The 20,282-nt window shown below is 39.1% G+C and overlaps 2 protein-coding genes across 3 annotated transcripts in view; both read left to right on the forward strand.

Annotated features, from left to right (window-relative positions):
• The first annotated feature begins 606 nt into the window (after nucleotides 1-606).
• Nucleotides 607-4,921, forward strand: stbd1 (starch binding domain 1). 2 transcript variants are annotated; one of them, XM_079486581.1, is made up of 2 exons: nucleotides 607-1,050; nucleotides 1,780-4,921. In XM_079486581.1, the coding sequence occupies exons 1-2, from the start codon at nucleotides 825-827 to the stop codon at nucleotides 3,210-3,212; spliced, it is 1,659 nt and encodes a 552-aa protein (XP_079342707.1). In that variant the 5' UTR covers nucleotides 607-824; the 3' UTR covers nucleotides 3,213-4,921. The 2 variants fall into 2 exon arrangements, with proteins under 2 accessions (XP_079342707.1, XP_079342708.1); XM_079486582.1 differs by lacking the exon at nucleotides 607-1,050 and adding an exon at nucleotides 1,455-1,565 and having other exon boundaries at nucleotides 1,780-4,862.
• A 4,541-nt stretch (nucleotides 4,922-9,462) lies between these two features.
• Nucleotides 9,463-20,282, forward strand: part of shroom3 (shroom family member 3) — a gene marked incomplete at its 3' end in the record, with an annotated part of 36,955 nt that continues 26,135 nt past the window's right edge. The window contains exons 1-2 of the mRNA XM_079487017.1: nucleotides 9,463-10,189; nucleotides 18,933-19,087. Of these exons, the coding sequence (XP_079343143.1) occupies nucleotides 10,043-10,189; nucleotides 18,933-19,087 (302 nt within the window). The 5' untranslated portion in view covers nucleotides 9,463-10,042. The remainder of the gene's footprint in view (nucleotides 10,190-18,932; nucleotides 19,088-20,282) is intronic.

Below are 20,282 nucleotides of genomic sequence, written 5' to 3' on the forward strand. Positions count from 1 at the left end.
GGTCAGTAGTTGCCCCATGAATCGACTCGCATGTACACAATACATATTTTCAGCACAGTTTAGCCTCAATATTTCAATCTGTTGGTGAATAGATGCATGAATATATAACTAAATTTAACCCGAGACAACCTGTTCAATAGAAGAAAAATAAAATCTCAATTGCGCTTCACACAAAAAAGATATGTAATGCAAGTTGCGACAATAACACAATTGAATTGCTTAAGGTACATCTTGTCCTAGTCTAATAAAACCCAAATCTAGGTTAGAACACCCTAAACTAACCCGTTCATTCATGTACAGAGCGAAATATTTTTTGTGCTGGTCAAACTCGAGTTTGATTTAATCGATGACAGTCCATTCTGGGGAAAACACTGACCCTGACACAGAGAAGAGCTGCAGTGCCTGCTATAAATCATTACATGGTACATTTCAGAACAGAAGTCAATGAGACCTAACCATTCAGATAGCACATGACAACACTTGTACACAATATTGGCCCCAATACGTCATTATCTTCATTTGAGAAAATATTTATTTTAATATTAAATAAAATCAGATTACAAACAATATGTTTAAAATCTGTACGTGTGTAAGTGTGTGTGTGGCGAGTGAGTGAGTGAGTGAGTGAGTGAGAGAGAGAGAGAGAGAGAGAGAGAGAGAGAGAGAGAGAGATCAGCCAATTGGCAGTGTACTCACCTGATTGCAGGGTCTGGATTTCATCCTCTGCAGCAGCGGGTCATTTCATCCGCGTCACCGAGAATGAAGTGATCACCTTCTCCGCTTCACATCTTCACAGACGCCTTCCTTCCCCTCAGAGCATCGCCATGAAACACAGCGAACCGATTGCGCTGGATCGCCACGATATTCACGTCCTGCTGGATTTGATCGGCGGATACGGCGTCGCGGGGATCCTCGCCGTGCTGTCGGTGGGCGCCGCGTTCCTCATTTACCGATCCGTAGGTCAGCGCGGGAATAACGGGAGCGAGACGACCGCGGCAACGGAAGGTGGAAGGGAGAGAGGGGGTCAGCCTACCGAGACCGAGTCAACAGGTAAAACCGGACAATTGTTGAACCGTTATTAGAGGATGGCGGTAACCGCGAGGGGGTGTTTAAGTAAAGTGCGGTTTCACGGTTCCTTCCATAATAATAACACGATGATGTAAGCGCGAGCGTGCACCAACACGCGCTCATTCATGTGGGCTGCTGTCAATTTTATCGTCGTCACATAATTAAAAACGGAAATACGACGCGTATAATCTCCGTATTTGAGATTCCGTTGATATGTTACGTTTGTGTCTTAATTTCGGGACGGCAGTTTTAACGAGCATAATTGGAGTCCGTAAGGGGAGTGACCCGCGCTCTTTAGTCACTCAGAGAGTTAGCCAATCAGAGACGAACTGTGCCTGTCAGTCATTACGCGCTAGCTGGTTTGCTAACATCGAATTGGCTAACGCGGCCTCGGGAGGCGTAGCCTTGAAGTTGGCAAGAAAGGCTGAAGTTACTGATAAAAACATATATTTTCTTTGAAATCTCGATACTAAATATGGGTGTTAATAAATTGACGGGTAAAAGATTTTTATAATGTTCCTTTTTTTATGAAAATGTTTGTAACTTGTTGCTTTTGTTGTTTGGCCCGTTTAACTACGATTATTATTACGTCTTCTTACTAACGGATGTGTATTTTTTATGTGTATTGTGCTTAGTTATGGATAAAGCGAATGTAAATTCGTTTTTGATCAAATAAAGCACATGTATTTGATGTTTTCCTCTTTTTTTTAGGTGAAAACCAGCAAACAAAGACATGCTGGAGTGAATCAGAGCCTAGAGATGATATAAACCTCGTAGCCTGTGAAAACATCCTCCTTCCTACTGAAGTATCAGAGAAAGACCTTAATGAAAGCACTCTCGGAGACCTGGAGGCGATTACAGATGAACTCTTAACCGAATTAGAAGACAAAACAGACTCTGATCTGGATGAATGCATGGAAATGGATCCTGACAAACCCGATGATAAACTGGAGTATGAGGATGCTGGTCGTGAATGTGTGGAAGATATCTGTGAGGCTTTGGCTGACGTTAATGAACATTTCGCCCGATCCGATGAGGCGGTCAAGGAGGAAACGGAGGAACATTTAAAAGATCATGACAAGTCTGAGACGGGGTTGAGCTTGGATACAGATGAGCCGTCTGAAACGGAAAGCGCCCAGGAGATCATTTATAAGAGACATCAAGATGTTATCTCATGTACAACTCAGGACGATTTGCATGGTCACGTATTCACCACTCAACGCAAGTATATTTCAGACCAAGCTGTAGATCCGTCCAAAAAAATCAGATTTGAGGTTGACCACAAAACTTTAACTATGGAGGAGAATACAAAAACCAAGTTTGAAGATCACCATGATTGGCGTTTCCCAAGGACTAAAGACTTGGATTGCTGTTGTTATGATAAAAAGACAGATATGGAGGAAAAATTGAAATGCCGGCCATGGTTTCACTGCGGAAGCCCAGATGTAGACACACTGATCAAACACCACGGCAACAGGTTTGACTATCCCCTGCAAAACTATTTGGGCTTCCAAACTGACAGTTCCTTCATTGGTGGATCCTCCACACAGGTGACCCTCTCAGGTGAGAGAACATCAGATGAGAACAGTGTGGCACTCGAGAAGAAACATGAACGCAAGAATGAGATTAGCATCATGGACGCCATTATGGACAATAATGAGTGGCTGAATGTAGGTGGGCAAGAGTTCAGAGATCTTCCCTGGTTAACCCAGACTGCAACCAGCACATCGTCCGTTGAAGAAAAACAAGCAAAAGAAGAGACCGTTGTCACACTTAAGGACAATTTAGCTAAAGAAGACGAAGAGCTGGCAAACAAAAGAGTAGCAACCGTTCAGCCCCTACCACAACAGGTTGACGTCACCTTTAGAATTCATTACATTACATACTCTTCCAGCCAGCTGGTGGCTGTTACGGGGAGCCTGCAGGAGTTGGGGGCTTGGGAGCACTTTGTTCCGCTCCACGGAGCCAAGGATGGGTTTTGGGCCAACACAATCACCCTCCCCATGGAGAGCCAGGTGGAGTGGAAGTTTGTCCTGGTGGAGGACGGAAAGATCTGTCGATGGGAGGAGTGCGGTAACCGCTATCTTGTTTTTTCTGGCCAGGATGAAGAGCTCTATCTTAATAAGAGCTGGGGGTGTATTTGAACTCAAGGCGATCATCTCCTTTCAACTCTATACAGCAATAATAATCCATAGTGCTTTATTAAAATTCCAATACTGTATGTAAGCTTATACTGAAATGTTACTGATAATTACTGAATTAATTAACTAAAGCATGAGGCTGTGGAACTGTTACTATAGCAATAAGATGATAATATAACCAATGTGCACTTTTTTACTTTTACTATCTAAATGATGTGCTTGTTTGTTAATTGTAACTAAAGGCGTGCATCGGTCTTAAAGAAACAGTTTACTCAGCCTCAAGTTGCTTCAAACCTGTGTAAATTTGATTGTTGCATTGTACATAAAAGAAGATATTCAGAAGAATGTTTGTAAACTAACAGTTCTGGGGCACCGTTGACCATATCTATGGTCAAATACTATGGTAGTCAATAGTGCCCGAGAACTGTTTGGTTACCCACATGTTTCAAAATATCTTCTTTTGTGTTCAACAAAGCTAATAAATGTATACAGGTTTAAAACAATTTGAGGGCGATAATGAACAGAATCTTTGAGTGAACTGTTCCTTTAAGACATAGACCCCGTATCAGCAACAAACCAAAAGTTTAAAAATCCGGAAAAAAGGCTTTTCATTTTGTGGGTATGGGTAATCAATATTCTTCCAGAGATTGAGATCATTTGTTGTATACTAAATGTATCTCAAATGCTTTCTATAGCAGAACTGTTCAATAATCAATCATATTAATGAAGATTCTCGATCTCAGAGCTTTGCAAATTATCTAAGGACCTTTATCCTGTTATTTAAGTTGATTTCAGGCCAAAAGCATATTCTACACATGCTAGAACGCAGACTGCAGTTAGCAAAGGAGTGATCTAGTTTTCTAATTAAGCAGTATATTAAAGAGGAAATTACTGCAATAGAGGTTTACATTAATGCCTCCTATAGCATCTCACAACAAGAATGAAACACAGTCTCGCATATTTTCGAAAGAAGTGTCAGATGAAATCAAGCTCATGTAGTGTAAGCATTTCTGTTCATGTACTTGTTTTGCGCTTCAGACATTTTTCTTAGCATTACGCCATTCAACCATGCAGCAAAAAACACAAAAAGGCCACTAAAATCATCTTATTCTTTCCAAATCTATGCCTGGATTGTCTGCTTGCAGCTCTTCCACAAATCACAAGCTCTACAGATCCAATCTGGATCTGTACCGATTACCAGTAAATTCTCCCTTCCAGTCTCCACTGAGTTCAGGTGATAGACGTGGTGAAAAATATTATAGATCTTGTAATATTTTAGGTCTTTTGAATTAATTTCCATTAGATCATTTCAGTTGTGCTAGACTAACATCTGCATGCATCATTTCATTCTTGTTTGCCTTTAATGTCTAATTCCGTCCTTAGATTGTATGCCGTTTCATTTGAGAAATGAGTAGCAAAGCAATGAATGAACAAAATGATTATTTTATCACAACGTTTGCCTTAACAAAATGATTAACACGTGCTGCTCACACTTTTTTTACTTAACCTTTTGTTTGACTTTCAGCTTTTACTGTTCTTGTTTCTTTCTGTGAATTTCAGGTGTAATACTGTTTCTGACCTTTAAACGTATGTTTAACTGTCAACCAGTTGCTCAGCAGATTATTTAATCCAATAAAATATATTGTAATATTGACAATGAGTTGCTTGTATGCTGTGATAAGCGCCTCACATCAGTCAAAATGTGTCATGGGACAAAACTGTTTTTAAGGGTTAGAACAAAATCCAAGTTTACTTAACTATGGATCATTTACTGATTTAGGACCTCCTACAAATCAGGGCAAAGATCATGAACAAAAATAGCAAACTTGCAACAATTTCATGCTTGTTGCTTAGATCAAATGTATTTTCCCAGTACAGGTCAATACGATTACAAAACACTGTTTGTCCCAATCAGTTTGTTCATATTGTCAATACAAACCAAAAATCAATTTTGCTCTTTGGCCAAGACTGATCAAGTAGAATCCTGACCAATTGTTTTTGGTGTTCTTGATGTGAAGCCAGTAAGATAAACTACTGCAATCACAAACCCAGTTCTGTTGTGCTCATGAAAATCAAATGGGAATTAATCATGTCACATTCCCTGACAGTGTTATATTACTGTGCTTATTTAGGCAACCGATCACTGCAGTGCTCTGTGCTGTTTCACTCAGAAAACCCTTTGAGATGATGAACGACTGTGTTGGAGAAAGAGATATACAGCGTCTGAGGATATGCACATGTGGCCGAATGTGTATATGCATGTAGGGAATGTTGTAAAGGTCTTGAAAAATATTTATTTCAATAGAGGAGGAAAAATTGTTGTACACAACATACAAGCCTTTCGTCAATTATTTACCCTCATGTCATTCAAAGCTTGTGTGACTTTCTTTCCTATGTAGAACACAAAATAAGAGATTTTGAAGAATGATGGTAACCACCAACTCACATTGACTTCCATTGTATGGACACACAACACATTTTTTCAAAATTTTTGACCACAATGACAGAATTTTTATTTTTGGGTGAGTGTCCGTTTAAACCCAACAGTTGGGTTAGTCTGTTTTACACAATTTGTTTAGAGCTTACAAAAATGGACAAACACGGATGTTAAATTAGGCTGGGTTGATTCAACCCACATGGGTTGTTTTAGCCCATTTTTAGGTCTAATATAACCACATTCACAAGAGTGCATGGGGAAATCGGGTTAAAATACTTGAGAATAGTCTGGTAATTTAGCAACCAACCAACAGATTAGTAGACCAGCTAAGATCAGCTCAGAAGAAAAAATTCATTTAAATAAAGCTTTGTTGATTTGCACCTTCTATTAAGAAAAAGTCTATAATGTGACACTGACTTTCTGCTAAATCATCTGAACGTCATCTTGATGAAAGTTCTAGACAGAGAGAAAACGAGGTCATCCCTAAATAGCCCCCCCCCCTGGACTTTTGACTTGTTACATGCCTGATTTATTCTTTACAAAAACACCAGCCAGATGTTTGGAGTAGTTTTCATAGGACTGTATCGATTCTGATTTAAACTTGCAGGCTATGACTGAATACTAGTGTTTTTCTTGAAATGTGTTAAATTTGTGTGTGTTTCTAATGCTTTTAATAGATTCCTCATTTACACCCCGCAGCCTTCAGTATATCCCCTGTGAGCTTTTAAGAGCATCAGAATTTACGGCACATCAACACCAGATGAAAGACTATGTGTTGTATTGGTTGATCCTCTCATTTGTTACAGCCAGGGGGAGCTTTCAAGGGATGACATTTTAGATCTATGCAATGGTCTGTGTGATTTGTGTTGTGAGGTTAAACCTCTGACCTCCTTACTCCGGAGTCTTTGCAGGGTTTGATGTTCACCTTGAACCAGATATGATTCATTTGCTGGTGTTGAATGTGTCATTGTATAAGAAGTCCTCAGTTCCAGCCCTGCAGAAGAATGATTCATGGATGGGAGTGTTGCATAGTAACCGAATCACCATTTTGTCCTTTAGATAAGATCTATGCCTGCAGTTTGTTTTGTATGAAAACGTCAATACAATGCTTATAATGGGTTCAAACATTTTAATTCTCCTTTTAAACCCTAATGGGGGTATTTATGCATTGTACATCTGCCTTTCCATACCTACAACATCCCAATTCCAAGCACACACACTCCAAATGGACTGCATACAGTATTAAAGCTGGCTTTAATGGAAAATTCACTGCACTTGAGACTATTAATAAAACATTTCTCGCTCTCATACTGCTATAACCCCATGACTGCTGTTGCCCTTCAAAAGCTGTGCTATAAAAGGGAAGAGTATGAGAGGCCAGATCACAGAAATAGCATCTCTGGACAGCCGAGTAACAGAACAAATACAGAGCACTGACAGACTTTGGTGCGCTAGTTTTTTTCACACCTGCTTCATCCCGAGAAGATTAAACTATTAAACCGTTGATCGCGCTATTTCAGACTTTTGTTTTCACCTGCTGTCACTCCTTTGATTTTCTGTGCGGTATAGGTTCACACAGGCTTTTTTGCAAGCTGGAAGCTGGAGTTTTGAAGGAACTTAAAAAACTGTACAGGGCACAAATCCATGAAACATGGCATCCCAGACTCGGCCCAATTTTACCTGCCATAAGTTTTAAAAATAGCAAATTTCATTTACATAAATCTGAGATTTTCCTTTTGTGGATGTGAAATTAAATTGAGTTTTAATCAAAATTATCACCAAGCCCTAACCTTTCCCCAGACACAATGCTTTCTATAAATTAAAATATACATCAAATAAAAAACCACATAGGTTTCCATAGTTTTGGGAGTTGTCAACTCTGTCATAGAAAATGTAGTAAAATGTTTGGGATCAAATTAAGAATTTTTTTTAAGGACATCATTCCTGGAACAATATGGTAAACACATAAATGGTAAACTGAGGTCTCCTGCTGTCTCATTTTGTGTTATTATAGTTTGTGGATTTCTATTTACTTACTTTCTGTGCTGTATATTATGAGTTTATTTGTCTTTTGTAACTAGGGCACTGAAAATAAATACCGCCGCTTTTATAGGGCTACTCAAAAAAAAACATTGATACTGTTTTATTGGCAAACTTTCAGCCCTTCTCACAATGATGTATGTGTATAAAAATAACAAAATGTCTGTTGCAGCGCCACTGTTTATTATTTGCTCCTGTAAACATTTTAATCAAATTAAACATCAAAACCACATTAAGTTAAACACTTGAAACATTCGGAGTTATTTTTTTACAGTGTCTAGAAACAGAGAGACCACCCAGACATTTATAAACCAGTCCAGAGTTTGTGAATTTTGTTTTAGATTTGTGTTCTGGCGCCCTCCTAAGGTCTTAATAGGTTATAACACTCATAATGATTTTTCTGACGTGTGTTGTATCTCCCTGTCCTGCATATTATATCAAGGCCCCGGTCCTGATGTCTGAGAGAATGTTTGTGTTTCACATCTGGGAAAAACAGATTTAGTGAGCGCTGTGTTATGATTTATATGGGCCTACAGTTTAATCAATGCAATAAAGAGCAAAGAAACGTTCAAGCCGGTATCATTATTCAACATCTTACAAGCAGAAACTAACATTTATTATATATTTATTTATCATTCTTTATCGTTATAACATTTATCAATGTAACATTCTGTCAAGGGTCTACATATGAAAAATATGAATTAAATATTATAAAAAATTAATAATTACAGACATTGTTTACTATGTGCTCTGCCCCTGTAAATAAATAAATAAAATGTAAATACGGGAAAATATAACACGTTTAAAAGCTGGCTGTTAAGGAGAGACCTCAATCCAGTTGAGTGATAATGTAAAAAGATGAGTGGAGAGAAAGAACATGATGGAGAAAAGAAGAAAGGGACTGACGTAGACGTGTTGTTATTGTTGTTTGTCTGTTTGTCCTTACAATCACCCCATTGTCCTGTGAGTTAGGCGATATCAGGAAATGACCTCTTGCTATGATGTCATCGGTAAACATGTTCAGATAGGTCTTAAAGCTGCTGAGCAGTGGCCACACCTGTTGTACTGCACCGCAGGTGTGCTATTGTAAAGATGAAAGGTTGATTTTATTTTAAATGCTTGCAATGACTTCATTTGTACAACCCGATCATTATGTGAAGAAACGCGTTTTACAGATAAACCACGCCAGGCCTAATGTTTTATAATGTATTATTATAAAACTTATAGCCTTATAATGTCAGTTTGAATACATTCAACTACTTATCCGAATGCTTCGACCTCCCATTCAAACGCTCTCGTTCCGAAACCCCGCCCTCCTAAGCCACGTGAATCCGAATCATTACAAGATTGGTTCAAAAGGGCGCGCCGCTGCGCGTGCTCCTGTACAATAAACAGGTCCCGGGGCTATCAGACAGGTGTACGAGAAAAAGACACAAATATCAGTCATGTTTATCAGGTAAAAGCACCACGTGCTAGATGGTCAATGTTAAAATCGCTAAAACAAACTTTACGATCTTTGACATAATTTAAATGTCTGTGAGACAGGAAAACGCGTCTGAGGAGCTAAACACCGGCGTCATCCAAACATGAAGGCGAAATGGTGCACAAGCACACTTTACTACAAAGAATTAACTAAATGACTGTGTATGCGAGTCTGTGTTCGGTCTCCACTGGAGTCAAAGTGCTGCTACATTATGTCATGCTTCGGTTTCGGTCATAACATAAAGCACGAGGACGTGATTCGAGAGTTATTCGCTGAGGAACGGCGGTCCGCGCATGCGCGCTGGCTCACCATTCCGATGAACCGTGTGGAGTTAGTGGGGTGGGGGGGTCGACCACAGACTCCCTCATCCGTGTCTGCGGGGAGTTTCAGCGCAGGAGAACTTCGCAACGTGCGCTTTTAAAGCTCAAGAAGACGCCGGTTTAACGATCACGTCAAGTTTTCGCGTCGTTTGACAGGAATCTCAGCGCGCCGTGGCGCGAGCGCTCGTTCTTTCTGTGGACGCAGTGAAATGTATCAAATTCTATTGTGATGTAAAAATCGGAAGCGGGTGCGAGCTGACAAGCGGCGAGACCATTGGCCGTGAAAGCGGGACTCTGGATCAGATTTACCTGCTTATTTGCAAATGTAAATTTTCCTAAAGTTGAAAGGTAGACGTTTCATCCGTCCGACAGGTAGGATGCACGGCAAGGCGCTCGGAATTCGAAACGGAGCGTAACTTTACGCCGCGATTCCAAACGAAGTGAGGAAATGATTCATCCCGTGTTTGAAGTTTTGACGTGCGAGAAGAAACGTCCCCGGTGCGGTGTTTCTCTCCTTTTTTACGCCGACTGAATAACAACTTTCACACGAGCGATGGATAATAGTGTTCCAGGCAGCAGCAGTTCCGTGATCCACAAGGGAACGTTCGTGTTCGTCCGGGCTGAGTTGAAGGGCGGAGCGCCTTGGGGTTTCACGCTGAAAGGTGGACTTGAACACGGCGAGCCGTTAATCATATCGAAGGTAAAGTACCCGAGAGATCCCCTTTCCGTCCTGAAGAATGTCTCCGCTTTAACATCTCCATCCCTCAGAGGGGTTATAAGGTGACAGTCAACAGGTTATCCAACACCCCAGGGTGTGAAACTTTGTGAATGTGGGGGAATCGAGGAAAAGTATGAATGAAATATTGTGTGATATCAGTCACGTCCTTCGAAAATGTATTAAAGGGAAACTTCACCCCAAAAAAGACAAACCTTTCTGTATAATTCTCTTTCTTCTGATGAACACAGAGAAAGATATTTGAAAGACCGCTGATAACCGAATAGATCTTGGCCCCCATTGTCATTTTTATGTTCTCTTGAACACAAAAGAAGACATTTTGAAGAATGTAGGACAGCAAACGGTTCTGGGGCACTTTTGATTATCATTGTAAGTGTTCCTGCTATGGCAGACAATGGGGGGGCAAAATCTGTCTGGTTGTAAGCGTTCTTCCAAATACCTTTCTCTGCGTTCGTCAGGACAAAGACATTTATACCGATTTGGAAGAACTCGAAGGCGAGTATTTTCATTTTTGGGCTTTAATTTAATAGCATTATAGAAAGTATTCAATCGCATGGACTTTGCTGCTTTACCTCTGCAAGCACTGAGCTATGAGGACATCTAATGGATAAAATGTAGTTCTTTTGCGGATTTGATAATTTTTGAGTGGGGTTTATGGTGGATTACAAACTGTAATCTCATAATAATCGTATTACTCTAAATAGAATATTGACATGATTAATATTAGAACAGTACCAGGTCTGTAGTGTAATGAAGTTATTTCACATGTAGAGCATATGGGACAGATGTCACGCACACGTCCTAATGAAAGCGTCCTTAGGTCATCTTGAATGTAATTGCTGAGTACAGGGTCAGATTCTTGGCGTGACACCCAGATCAGCGTGAATAACACATTTTGACCCGTTACTTTAACCAAACATGTATTTCACAGGCTGACGGTGAATGTCTCCCACACAGCTAGAGCCTCAGCAATAATAGAGCAGAGCAATTCTATTATACTAGAGATGTTTACTGTACTTCTGCTAGTTTTAGCATCTGATTTTGTTTCTGTAGCCTTTCTGTTTTGTTGTGGATAAACATGTGGAAAACAAACATTCTTTCCATACGTTGTCCATTTCAACTTAGTTTCAAGTTTAATTTACTGTAGGTTGACATCTGATAATGGTTAATTTTATGTTTTGAGGGTTTTTCAGTACATTGCTATGGTGTTGTTAGGCTGTAAGGATGAAAGTCTTTTTTTAAGTCTTCGTCTCTAGATATCATTCATAAATTGCTTTTAACTCTCTTTTATGATTATTTTGATTGCATGGAAAATAGCACACGTCTCATTTGCGATATCATTAATGTCAATGGTAGAAATGTTGTGGAATACGTTATATTATTAAGTAGGTTGTTATTATTTTGTTTAAATCCTTTGGGTGGAATAAGCAATCGCCACTAATGCAATAATACTGAACAAGCTATTAGAGATTCTTGATACATGTACTTTCCTTGAGAATCAGAAAACATAACTCACTTCCTTCCCAGCACTGATGAATAATTTATCCACATGTGCTGTAGCAGCGTACAGTCACAATGATTTATTGTTTAGCAATGACAAACAGCATCTGAATCTGCTTATTTATGGTGCTTGGTAAGGAATTTGTATTGATCTTGATGGGTTCATGTAGTCAAGTTGACTGAATGCAGTGTGGCTGTTAGTCCGATCTCGTGATCAGAACGAGCTCTTTGGCAGTGTACTACATCAGTGCTGATCTGTCATGTCAGCTAATTGCTGCTGTCAAGGAGACGCATGGGAATGAAAGGAAAACATCCCATAAAGCACAGGCACGTAGATTTGGCCTTTTAGACAGAATTACTGCTTCCCCGTGTCTTACACACACACCCACACGTTTGTTTTCAGATGTATCTTTGAAAACTAGTCAAGTTTTAGCATTGTGGGGGTTAAACACTTTTCCCTTGATAAGTCGTTTCACCGTTGTGCAGTGTCTGTGTTTATATTATCAGTCTGAGAGATGACAAACTGTTGAATCCACTGGTCCAAAGTCAGCTTGCAGCTCGATGCGTGTGGTAGACAGCAAATGATCAATGTGGGAAAAATGCTCTGAACTTGTTTTTTTAGAAAGACAAATAATCTTTGGGAATCTTGTGATAATTTTGGCATGAACATCAGCAGGTGTCTTAAAACCATTAAACTGAAGCTAGTAACTGATCCCAGAAGATCTCAAATGGGAACATTAATTTTACAATTACCCCCAATTTTCCAGAGGAGTCTGTACATGTAATTTATATTATTTTACATCCGTACGGAGTGACTGTGGTTTCAAAGTTTGTGAACATTTGTTACATAAAACTTTCTGGCTGTGTGATGTTATGGAGTTGCCAAGCGTGTGTTTCTCTGAAGCTTATTGATGTCATATGTCTTCTTTGGTGTTTTTCTAAAGAAATAAAGAACAAAACACTTTATGAAAAGAGGTTTCCCCAATAACATCATGCCTTCTTCTAATTGGAAATTCGATTTTGTACATGGAGAAATTCTTGGATGTAATCTTAGTCTGAAGAGGCAAAAGTAAAGGAGATCCCCATCCTGCCTTATTTGGTGTTCTGGATTTGTGCTCTTGAGTAATGTCCTCCGCTGCTCGACTACAATCTCTCTGGCCTCTCGGAAAAACAACACAAAATACCCAGATAGTTTGTGATTTAGCTGCTACCATGACAATGTGATCTAGGACTCTCCTCGGTTTGTATGTTCAGCTACCTGTTCTCCTCTGCTGTATTACAGAAATCATACACAATGTTTTCAGATGAAAACTAGGGCTGTGCGATATTTAGTCCGATATATTATAGCTGAGAAAACATTTCATCTAGTTAAACTTACTCAGCTGCTCACAGTTAAAGTACAGTACAGTACTGTATTTCTGTTATGATCATTTACTTACTGCTATTAGCAAAACATTGTTGATGTAGATACAGTATTTATGAATGTGTGAATTATAGGAATGAAAGCATATTGTTTGAATCAGACTGCTTTCTATCTTGAGACCTGTTAGATTGTGTCTATTAACAACATTTTTCTGGGTTGCTTTGGAAGAATATCTATAATTTGTTTATTAAATAAAAAACATTAACGATTCTTTAACCTTGAAAGTTTTCTAAGTGTGAAGCAGGCTTGGTACATTATTTTCAGGGGGAAAAGAGAACTACTGGTTACCCTGTTGTCCTGTTTCAGTCTTAGGGATTTTTCTATAATTATTTAGATGCTGTATTTCGGCCAATGTATCGGTTATCGGCTCCCAATGTTAAAGAATAATCCGTTTTCGTTATCGACCAAAATTTTAATATCGTGCATCCCCAAAACTGATGTTTTCAAGAAAATCACGTATGGGATTTGCATCCACAACTTAATTTTGGCATCGCTTGCTCGGTTTAATCTGAAATCAAAGTTCTCAAAATCAGGTTATCCACATACATTCAGATTGGATAAACACTTTGGTTGAATCCCAGTTTGCATTGATGGCATGAAAGATTAGCATGAGTATGTTTTAAATCAATTATGTATTCTCATATATTTATACATTTTAGTCTATATTGATATTTGCCAATGTGATTAAATTCTGCTTCAGTTTCAAATTTACCTTGTCTGATTTGTGCATACCCACTTTACATAAAGTCTATAAAGTAAAATAAATTGTTTCAAATGTTTCAATCAAATCTCATTTGCAGTCATTAAATTGTATTTTCTATAATATTGACATTGTTATCGACCCCCCCCGCCTCTAGTCATTTAGCAGATGGTTTTATCATGCGCGGAGTTTGCGGGGGGCAGGGGGAGCATTGCCCCCCCTGGCGGCTGAAACGGGTAATTGCATTGTTTCAACAAAAAAAATAATTGCATTCTTTAAAAAAATTATAAATTATAAATATCTTAAATAAAACAAAACAACTAAATGGTGGTAGGTAATACATCTGATTTCATATACTCCTTTAGTAAAAAAAAATTCAGGGCTCTGGGTCATGTGACAAGTAACGTAAGTCCAGCGATTCTCAGCTAGCTATGGACAAAAATATGGACATAAGGAGATTTTTAAAACGTCGAGCTCCAAATGACACAGATATTCAGTCTTCTGGATCTGGAACAAAATGCGAAATATAACTTGTTTTTTAATCGCTACCATTGCCACAATGTGTTTTGAAAAAAGGAAAGAAAAACTTAAAAAATCTTTTCGTTTTGGTTGAAGATAATATTTTAACAAAAGTGGTCCGCATTTTATTGCGTTGATCCTAATTGTGTCCAAAGATGCGATGCAAAGTCAAGTGGCTTACTTGTTTACTAATAGAATGATTGTATTGTTGTACTGTTTTTTCTTCTTCTTTGGGTTAAAATAAATATATGTGTTTATTTAGCATGTTTGTTGTGTCCATATGTGTTAGTGCTGTGTTCCCCAAATGATAGCCCAGGTCCCAGCTGCTACAATGATTTTTTTTTTGCCCCCCCTGGCTCGAATGTCAAACTCCGCCTATGGGTTTTATCCAAAGTTTCCACAAAAGGCGGAACAATACCTGTTGACAGAAAAGTTTTTTAGTACTATCAGGGACAGTTGAATTACTCACCCTCAAATTGTTCCAATTTCTTTGATGAACACATATTTGAGAAAGATATTTGGAAAAAATATTTGCAATTGACATTTCTGGGACAGAATTATTGTATAATTGTCTAACACCGTGTCTACAACGAACGCGACAGGCGTGATGCGACATGACAACCTGCTTGTTCTCAAGGGTTTGTCTCGTCGTGCCGCATCTTGTGTGGACAAAATGTTTAATTATTTACTTATGGCCTTTACTTATGTTGCCCACACTCCTTATTGTCATATTAACATGTGACTGTATTATCATAATTTCTATGCATTTTATGATGTGCACAACACTACAAGTTGCGTTGAAATGAATATTTAGGTAATGTGTTTATCTCAACGCAAACACTTACGTGCCAACACAAACAGTGTTCAACAAAGAGGTCTGCTGTTTTATCTCTGATGTAGCTCTTTTGTGCGGTAATGCTTGTTGCGCTGAAAGCTCGCTTTCTGTTGCGCGTTGTAGAGCGGTGTCTTGTTTTCAATAGTGAGCAGTGTGTTGTGTGTCATGGTGAGCTGTAAAGCTGTAAAGTGTGTTGTGTTGAATAGTGAGCAGGACGCAAACAACAGCCGTGGCCCTTCACTCCCCCTTTAAGAGCTTGTCACTATTACCACGGCAACAATACCGCCCCAGAGCGCGGTTAAGACGCCCGGCCGAAACACGAGATAAGACAGAAGGATGAAGAGGAGCTTTAGGCCTTGAGAGGCTCTTGTGCATGAGGAGAGAGACCGGGAGAGAAAGATGGGTGTGTGGTGGGACAGTGATGGGAGACAGGGTGAAAGAGAGAGAAAAAGTGAAGTATGAGGGCGTATGGGTGGTGTAAATATCACTGAGGGGGTTCTTTCAGCACCACACACACTGATCTGTTCTTAAGAGACGTGGGAGTGTTTGTGGGGTTGTCAGAACCAGTCAGTTGTTGTTGTTGTTGGGATAGACTCTCTCAGTTTGCATACTATCCATCCTTAAAAAGCCAAGGTTGACGGATATGGATTAGGACTGCAAGATATAAGATTTTAATACTTCAAAAAGTTATTAAAAGTAAACATTTTAGGGTACTGCAGATACAGGAGAAATTGAGACAGAAATAGCGTGGCTATGTGAAACATGTATGTTGTTTAGATCATTATTTTGATACTTTAATCTTTATTGATTTTACAAACTTTGTTTTATCGTATTGGATTATATAGCAAATTATCATATCAATGCATTTTGTAGACACACACACACACACACACACAGTGCCCTTTATACCATTTGAGACAAAAACTTTTTACATTACGTTTGTTTTGAAATCAATTCTTCCTAGTGAACTCGCAATGTTTTATTTGGTATCAACAGTATTTTTTTGACATTTTAGTTTTAACATGTCAATGTTATTGTACCTTTTAACTTTCAAAGAAAGTCTCGGATTTGTTATAGATGTGCGCCGAACTGCCAAGATACCAAAGTCCATCATCAAAAGTCAACAAATTCCATTATGAAGTTAAACATTTGTCATCCTATTATTCCGAGAATGAATCGCCTTGCTGTATATCAATAATTCTCTCATTTTTAAGAGAAACCACTTTAATGAGAAAGCATTTTTTTCTTGTTCTCTCATCCCTGATCATATTGCGATGTAATATGTTTGGGGTATAAAACAGTGCTTGTTTTAAGAAGCTATTTTAATCAAATGTAATAAAAGTCAAAGTCTTTCTCTCTCTCACCCCCCCCCATACACTGTCCTAACCCCTTCATCTTCTTGAAAGCAGGCAAACACAGGCCAGTATAAAGCCCAGGCCTCTGGCAAAGTCCCAAAACGGAGAGAAAGAGAGAGAGAGAGAGAGAGAGAGAGAGAGAGAGAGAGCGTGGAATGTCAGCTACGGAATTCGCGAGAGCCCTGCTAGCCTGGAAAACAACAAAAGAGAGATGATCAAAAAAGTACAAGAGAAACGACAGCAATTCCAGTTGTACTTTACGCAGTCTTGAATACTGATTTAGCCTCTTCTGTGAAGCTGCTCTTTTATTCGTCCATTGCAGAACGCTATGTGATGTTTACAGTTTGGCGAGAGAAGACGGCGAGATGAGAGCGACCTAACCTCAGGAAGTCGGGGGTTAAAATAAGGTTAAGAGAATTAGACACTTTGTTCAATTACATATTAATGGATTCATTGTCACTGGTTTGGCACCCCATCTACAATTAAATGCTCCTATTCACGACCCTGAGGCCGAGTGTTAAGTAAATCTCCGCTTGCCGTCTTTTCATTCAGCTGCCGGGCTTTACGCTCAATAACCGGTGAAAAGGAAGACATAGTCGCTCGTACGATTATTCTGAATATGTCCCGATCTGAATGGGACGAGGAAGCGCCTCACGGCCGACCTTTGTGAACGAGTGTTGTGAGGATAGAGCCGAGCGAAAGACAGGTTTCGACAGGAAGCTATAGACAATCGGGAACACTTCCTAAATGTGTGTCTTTTGAAGGATCATGAAATGCTAGTTTGTTCTTGGGTTATCTTGAAAGGGCTTCCTGACGGGCTTATTTTCCTTGGCTCGGTTAAAGAATGCTAACAATAAACCAGAGGTGAAATCCTATTAGTCATTGGAAGAATTTGCTTGGACATCTCCCAGGACAGTTATTGGTTATTTATCATCTTACAGGCACTTTTTTTATGTGAGCAACTTGAAATCGTTTGCAGAAGGTTCATTTTTAGGGGCATTATCTGACGTTTTGCTGTCTGATGTGTGTGATGAGTTCTAAGTCAGTAGGTGTGACTCGGGAATTGATTTCCAAAGGAAAATATATTGCTCAGAAATTGCTCTTTTATAGCATTTTTAAAGTATCAACTTTTTAAAATGAGACACAAATTAGAAAAGAGTTGAAATGCACGAAGAGGACGGAGGTGTAAAATAAGTGGAGACTGTGAAATAAAAGAATCTGGATTTTGGTCAATTTTGTAAGAAATGTTGAGTTCAGAATGAGATCTTCAGCGATATTGACTTTTGATTGCAGACTTAACAAAAATGTCTCAAACTAAGCTTAGATTTGTCGAGATCTTTTCTGAAACACCAATGGAGACATTTGTGAGATTTTGGGTCTTTTTCTCAGGAGAAATATCTGAGCAAAAGTTTCACCTTTTAATCTCACAGATGTCTATGAGCAATAATTGAGATATTAAAGAGATCTAGTTTTATTTTGTTACGGGTTGTATAACCTGGTCTTCTCCATTGGAGATTTCAAGGTTTGGTTCAACGCTTGGGGCTTTAACAACATTCTTATCAATCTATAATTTTCCTCTGGTTTTAGAGGAAGTTAATGGTTATGGTTGGTTAGACGTGATTTCCTAACATGTTTATACAAGAAAACGTTCTGCAAAAATAATATATCCACTTCTAGCAGGCAATACCCTACATACATTGATATGTTAGATTCCTTTTACAAGTCTAAAACCAGTTGATTCTAACTCCAAGCTTTCAGTCACAATCTAGATAATTCTAGATCAATCTTGAATATGCTAATGAAATAGCATTTGTTACATATATAGACAAACATTTGTTCCCAGTGTGAATATTTCCGTATCACAAACAAAGACTTTTCATTACCTTAACAATTAAGAGCGATCTTATCTATAAACAAATTCTGTCTTTTATTTTTGTTCACGGCGAGTTGCTGCTTTGACCTTACAGAGGTTTCTTTGTGGTTGAAATATCTAAACATTAGATTTCCGGTGCATGAATAATGCCTTGTGCTCTTTGTGTCGTTCAGGAGCAGGAACAGAGGGAATGAATGTCTCTTTTCAGGTATATAATGATATGTTGACTGGATGCACCTCAGAGCTTTTGTAACGTGGGACTCCGTCCGCTCTATACGGGGCGAGAGATTATAAGAAAATATTAGTGTCTAGAGACTCTAAATGTGTAGACGAGAAGGTCCAAAGAAAACATTCTTTAAATTCTGAGCGGGTTTTACTGGGGCTCTGCCTGTCCGTGTGTAAGCATGTGTTTTTAATTTTGGTCGTAGATCATTTGTAGACTCCATGTATTATTGTACAGAGATCTCACGGCATGTTTGTGTATGCATGTGTGTTTTCACAGGTAGAGGAGGGTGGAAAGGCATCTCTGTTACAGCACCCCCTACAGGTGGGAGATGAGGTTGTCATAATTAATGATGTAGAGTTGAGCGGATGGAGACAAGAGGCCATTTCTCTCGTGAAAGGATCTTACAAAACGCTGCGTCTCACAGTGCGCAGGTAAGAGGGTTTTTAGGTGTTTTGATATGTTTCGTATATAGCATTTTTGTTTTGAACATTGAAGGGATTACCCCGAAATAACCATTCTGTTACCCCTTGTCAATCAAAACTTGGTTTCTTCTTCTGTGGAACACAAAATAAGATATTTTGAGAAATGTCTTTGTGGTTTTGTGTCCATGCAATGGAAGTCAATAGGTGCCAGTTTTTTACCAGAGTTTTTCAAAATATCTTTTGTGTTCTGCAGAATAAAGAAAGTTATACAGGTTTGAAATGAGTAAACAAAGCATTTTCCATTTTGGGGGAACTACATGAATCCCTTTAAATGTCCAATATCCCCCGGGTTGCATTATATTGGAGCTGTTTAAATCTCTGTTTAAATCTTTGCTGCCGATGCTAGTGTTAGTCCCTCATTCTGTCTGAGAGGAAAGTTTTGCTTTTTATTTACAGTAACATCTTGTACAGGTGTTATGATGAGATAAGTAGTTTATAAACCTGATCGTTCTGATCCCCTAACCCCTAAACAGGTTAAAATAACTGCAATGCACAGCCCTTTTCTAGCTTATGGTGTTATTTTATCAGTATTTATATAATCATGGGTATGCTGTAGGAAATGTAACACAAACACACATTCTAAACTCTCAGTTGTAGAGGGCAAGTACATTTTGCTCGATACGTATGCCGTCATACTTCCTACAATCTAAACACAAGGGGTGCGCGACACTTGTTAAACTGACACGCTGGCACTGCCCTTATCAACATTAGAACAGCAGGGCGGACGTGTTTAACACTACTAAAAATAGAAATCACTTTCCTTCCGATAAAGAAACACACATACATTTTTGTGAAATGATGCTGCCATTAGAGCCCCGGCACATTAACCTGTTAAAAGCAGGAAGTATCTGTACCGGGGAATGGTTCTGGACACATGATACAGGCCTGAGCTACAGGTGACTCCAGCAGGTGTGGGGCGTTGTCATGGTGACGGGTGGAAGTATTTCTGGAGGCCTCTAGGGGGCAGGCAGAACTGAGTTGGTCCCCAGAGAGAGCTCTCACACATTTGAAAGTGGGTTACAGGATACCACACAACACAAAGACGGCTGTGTTCTGGCAGGAGCGACAAACGGGATGTTATATTGTTACCGGTGTAATTTTAGTTCTAGTAAACACTGAACTTTATTAGTTAAGAAACTTCATA

The sequence above is a fragment of the Barbatula barbatula genome (assembly GCF_947034865.1).
Source record: "Barbatula barbatula genome assembly, chromosome: 22".
NCBI lineage: Eukaryota > Metazoa > Chordata > Actinopteri > Cypriniformes > Nemacheilidae > Barbatula > Barbatula barbatula.

Coding starts and splice junctions, on each gene's coding strand:
- stbd1 (XM_079486581.1), top strand. CDS start 825: ATGAAACACAGCGAACCGATTGCGCTGGATCGCCACGATATTCACGTC. Junction 1,051..1,779: donor TACCGAGACCGAGTCAACAG/GTAAAACCGGAC, acceptor TCTTTTTTTTAG/GTGAAAACCAGCAAACAAAG.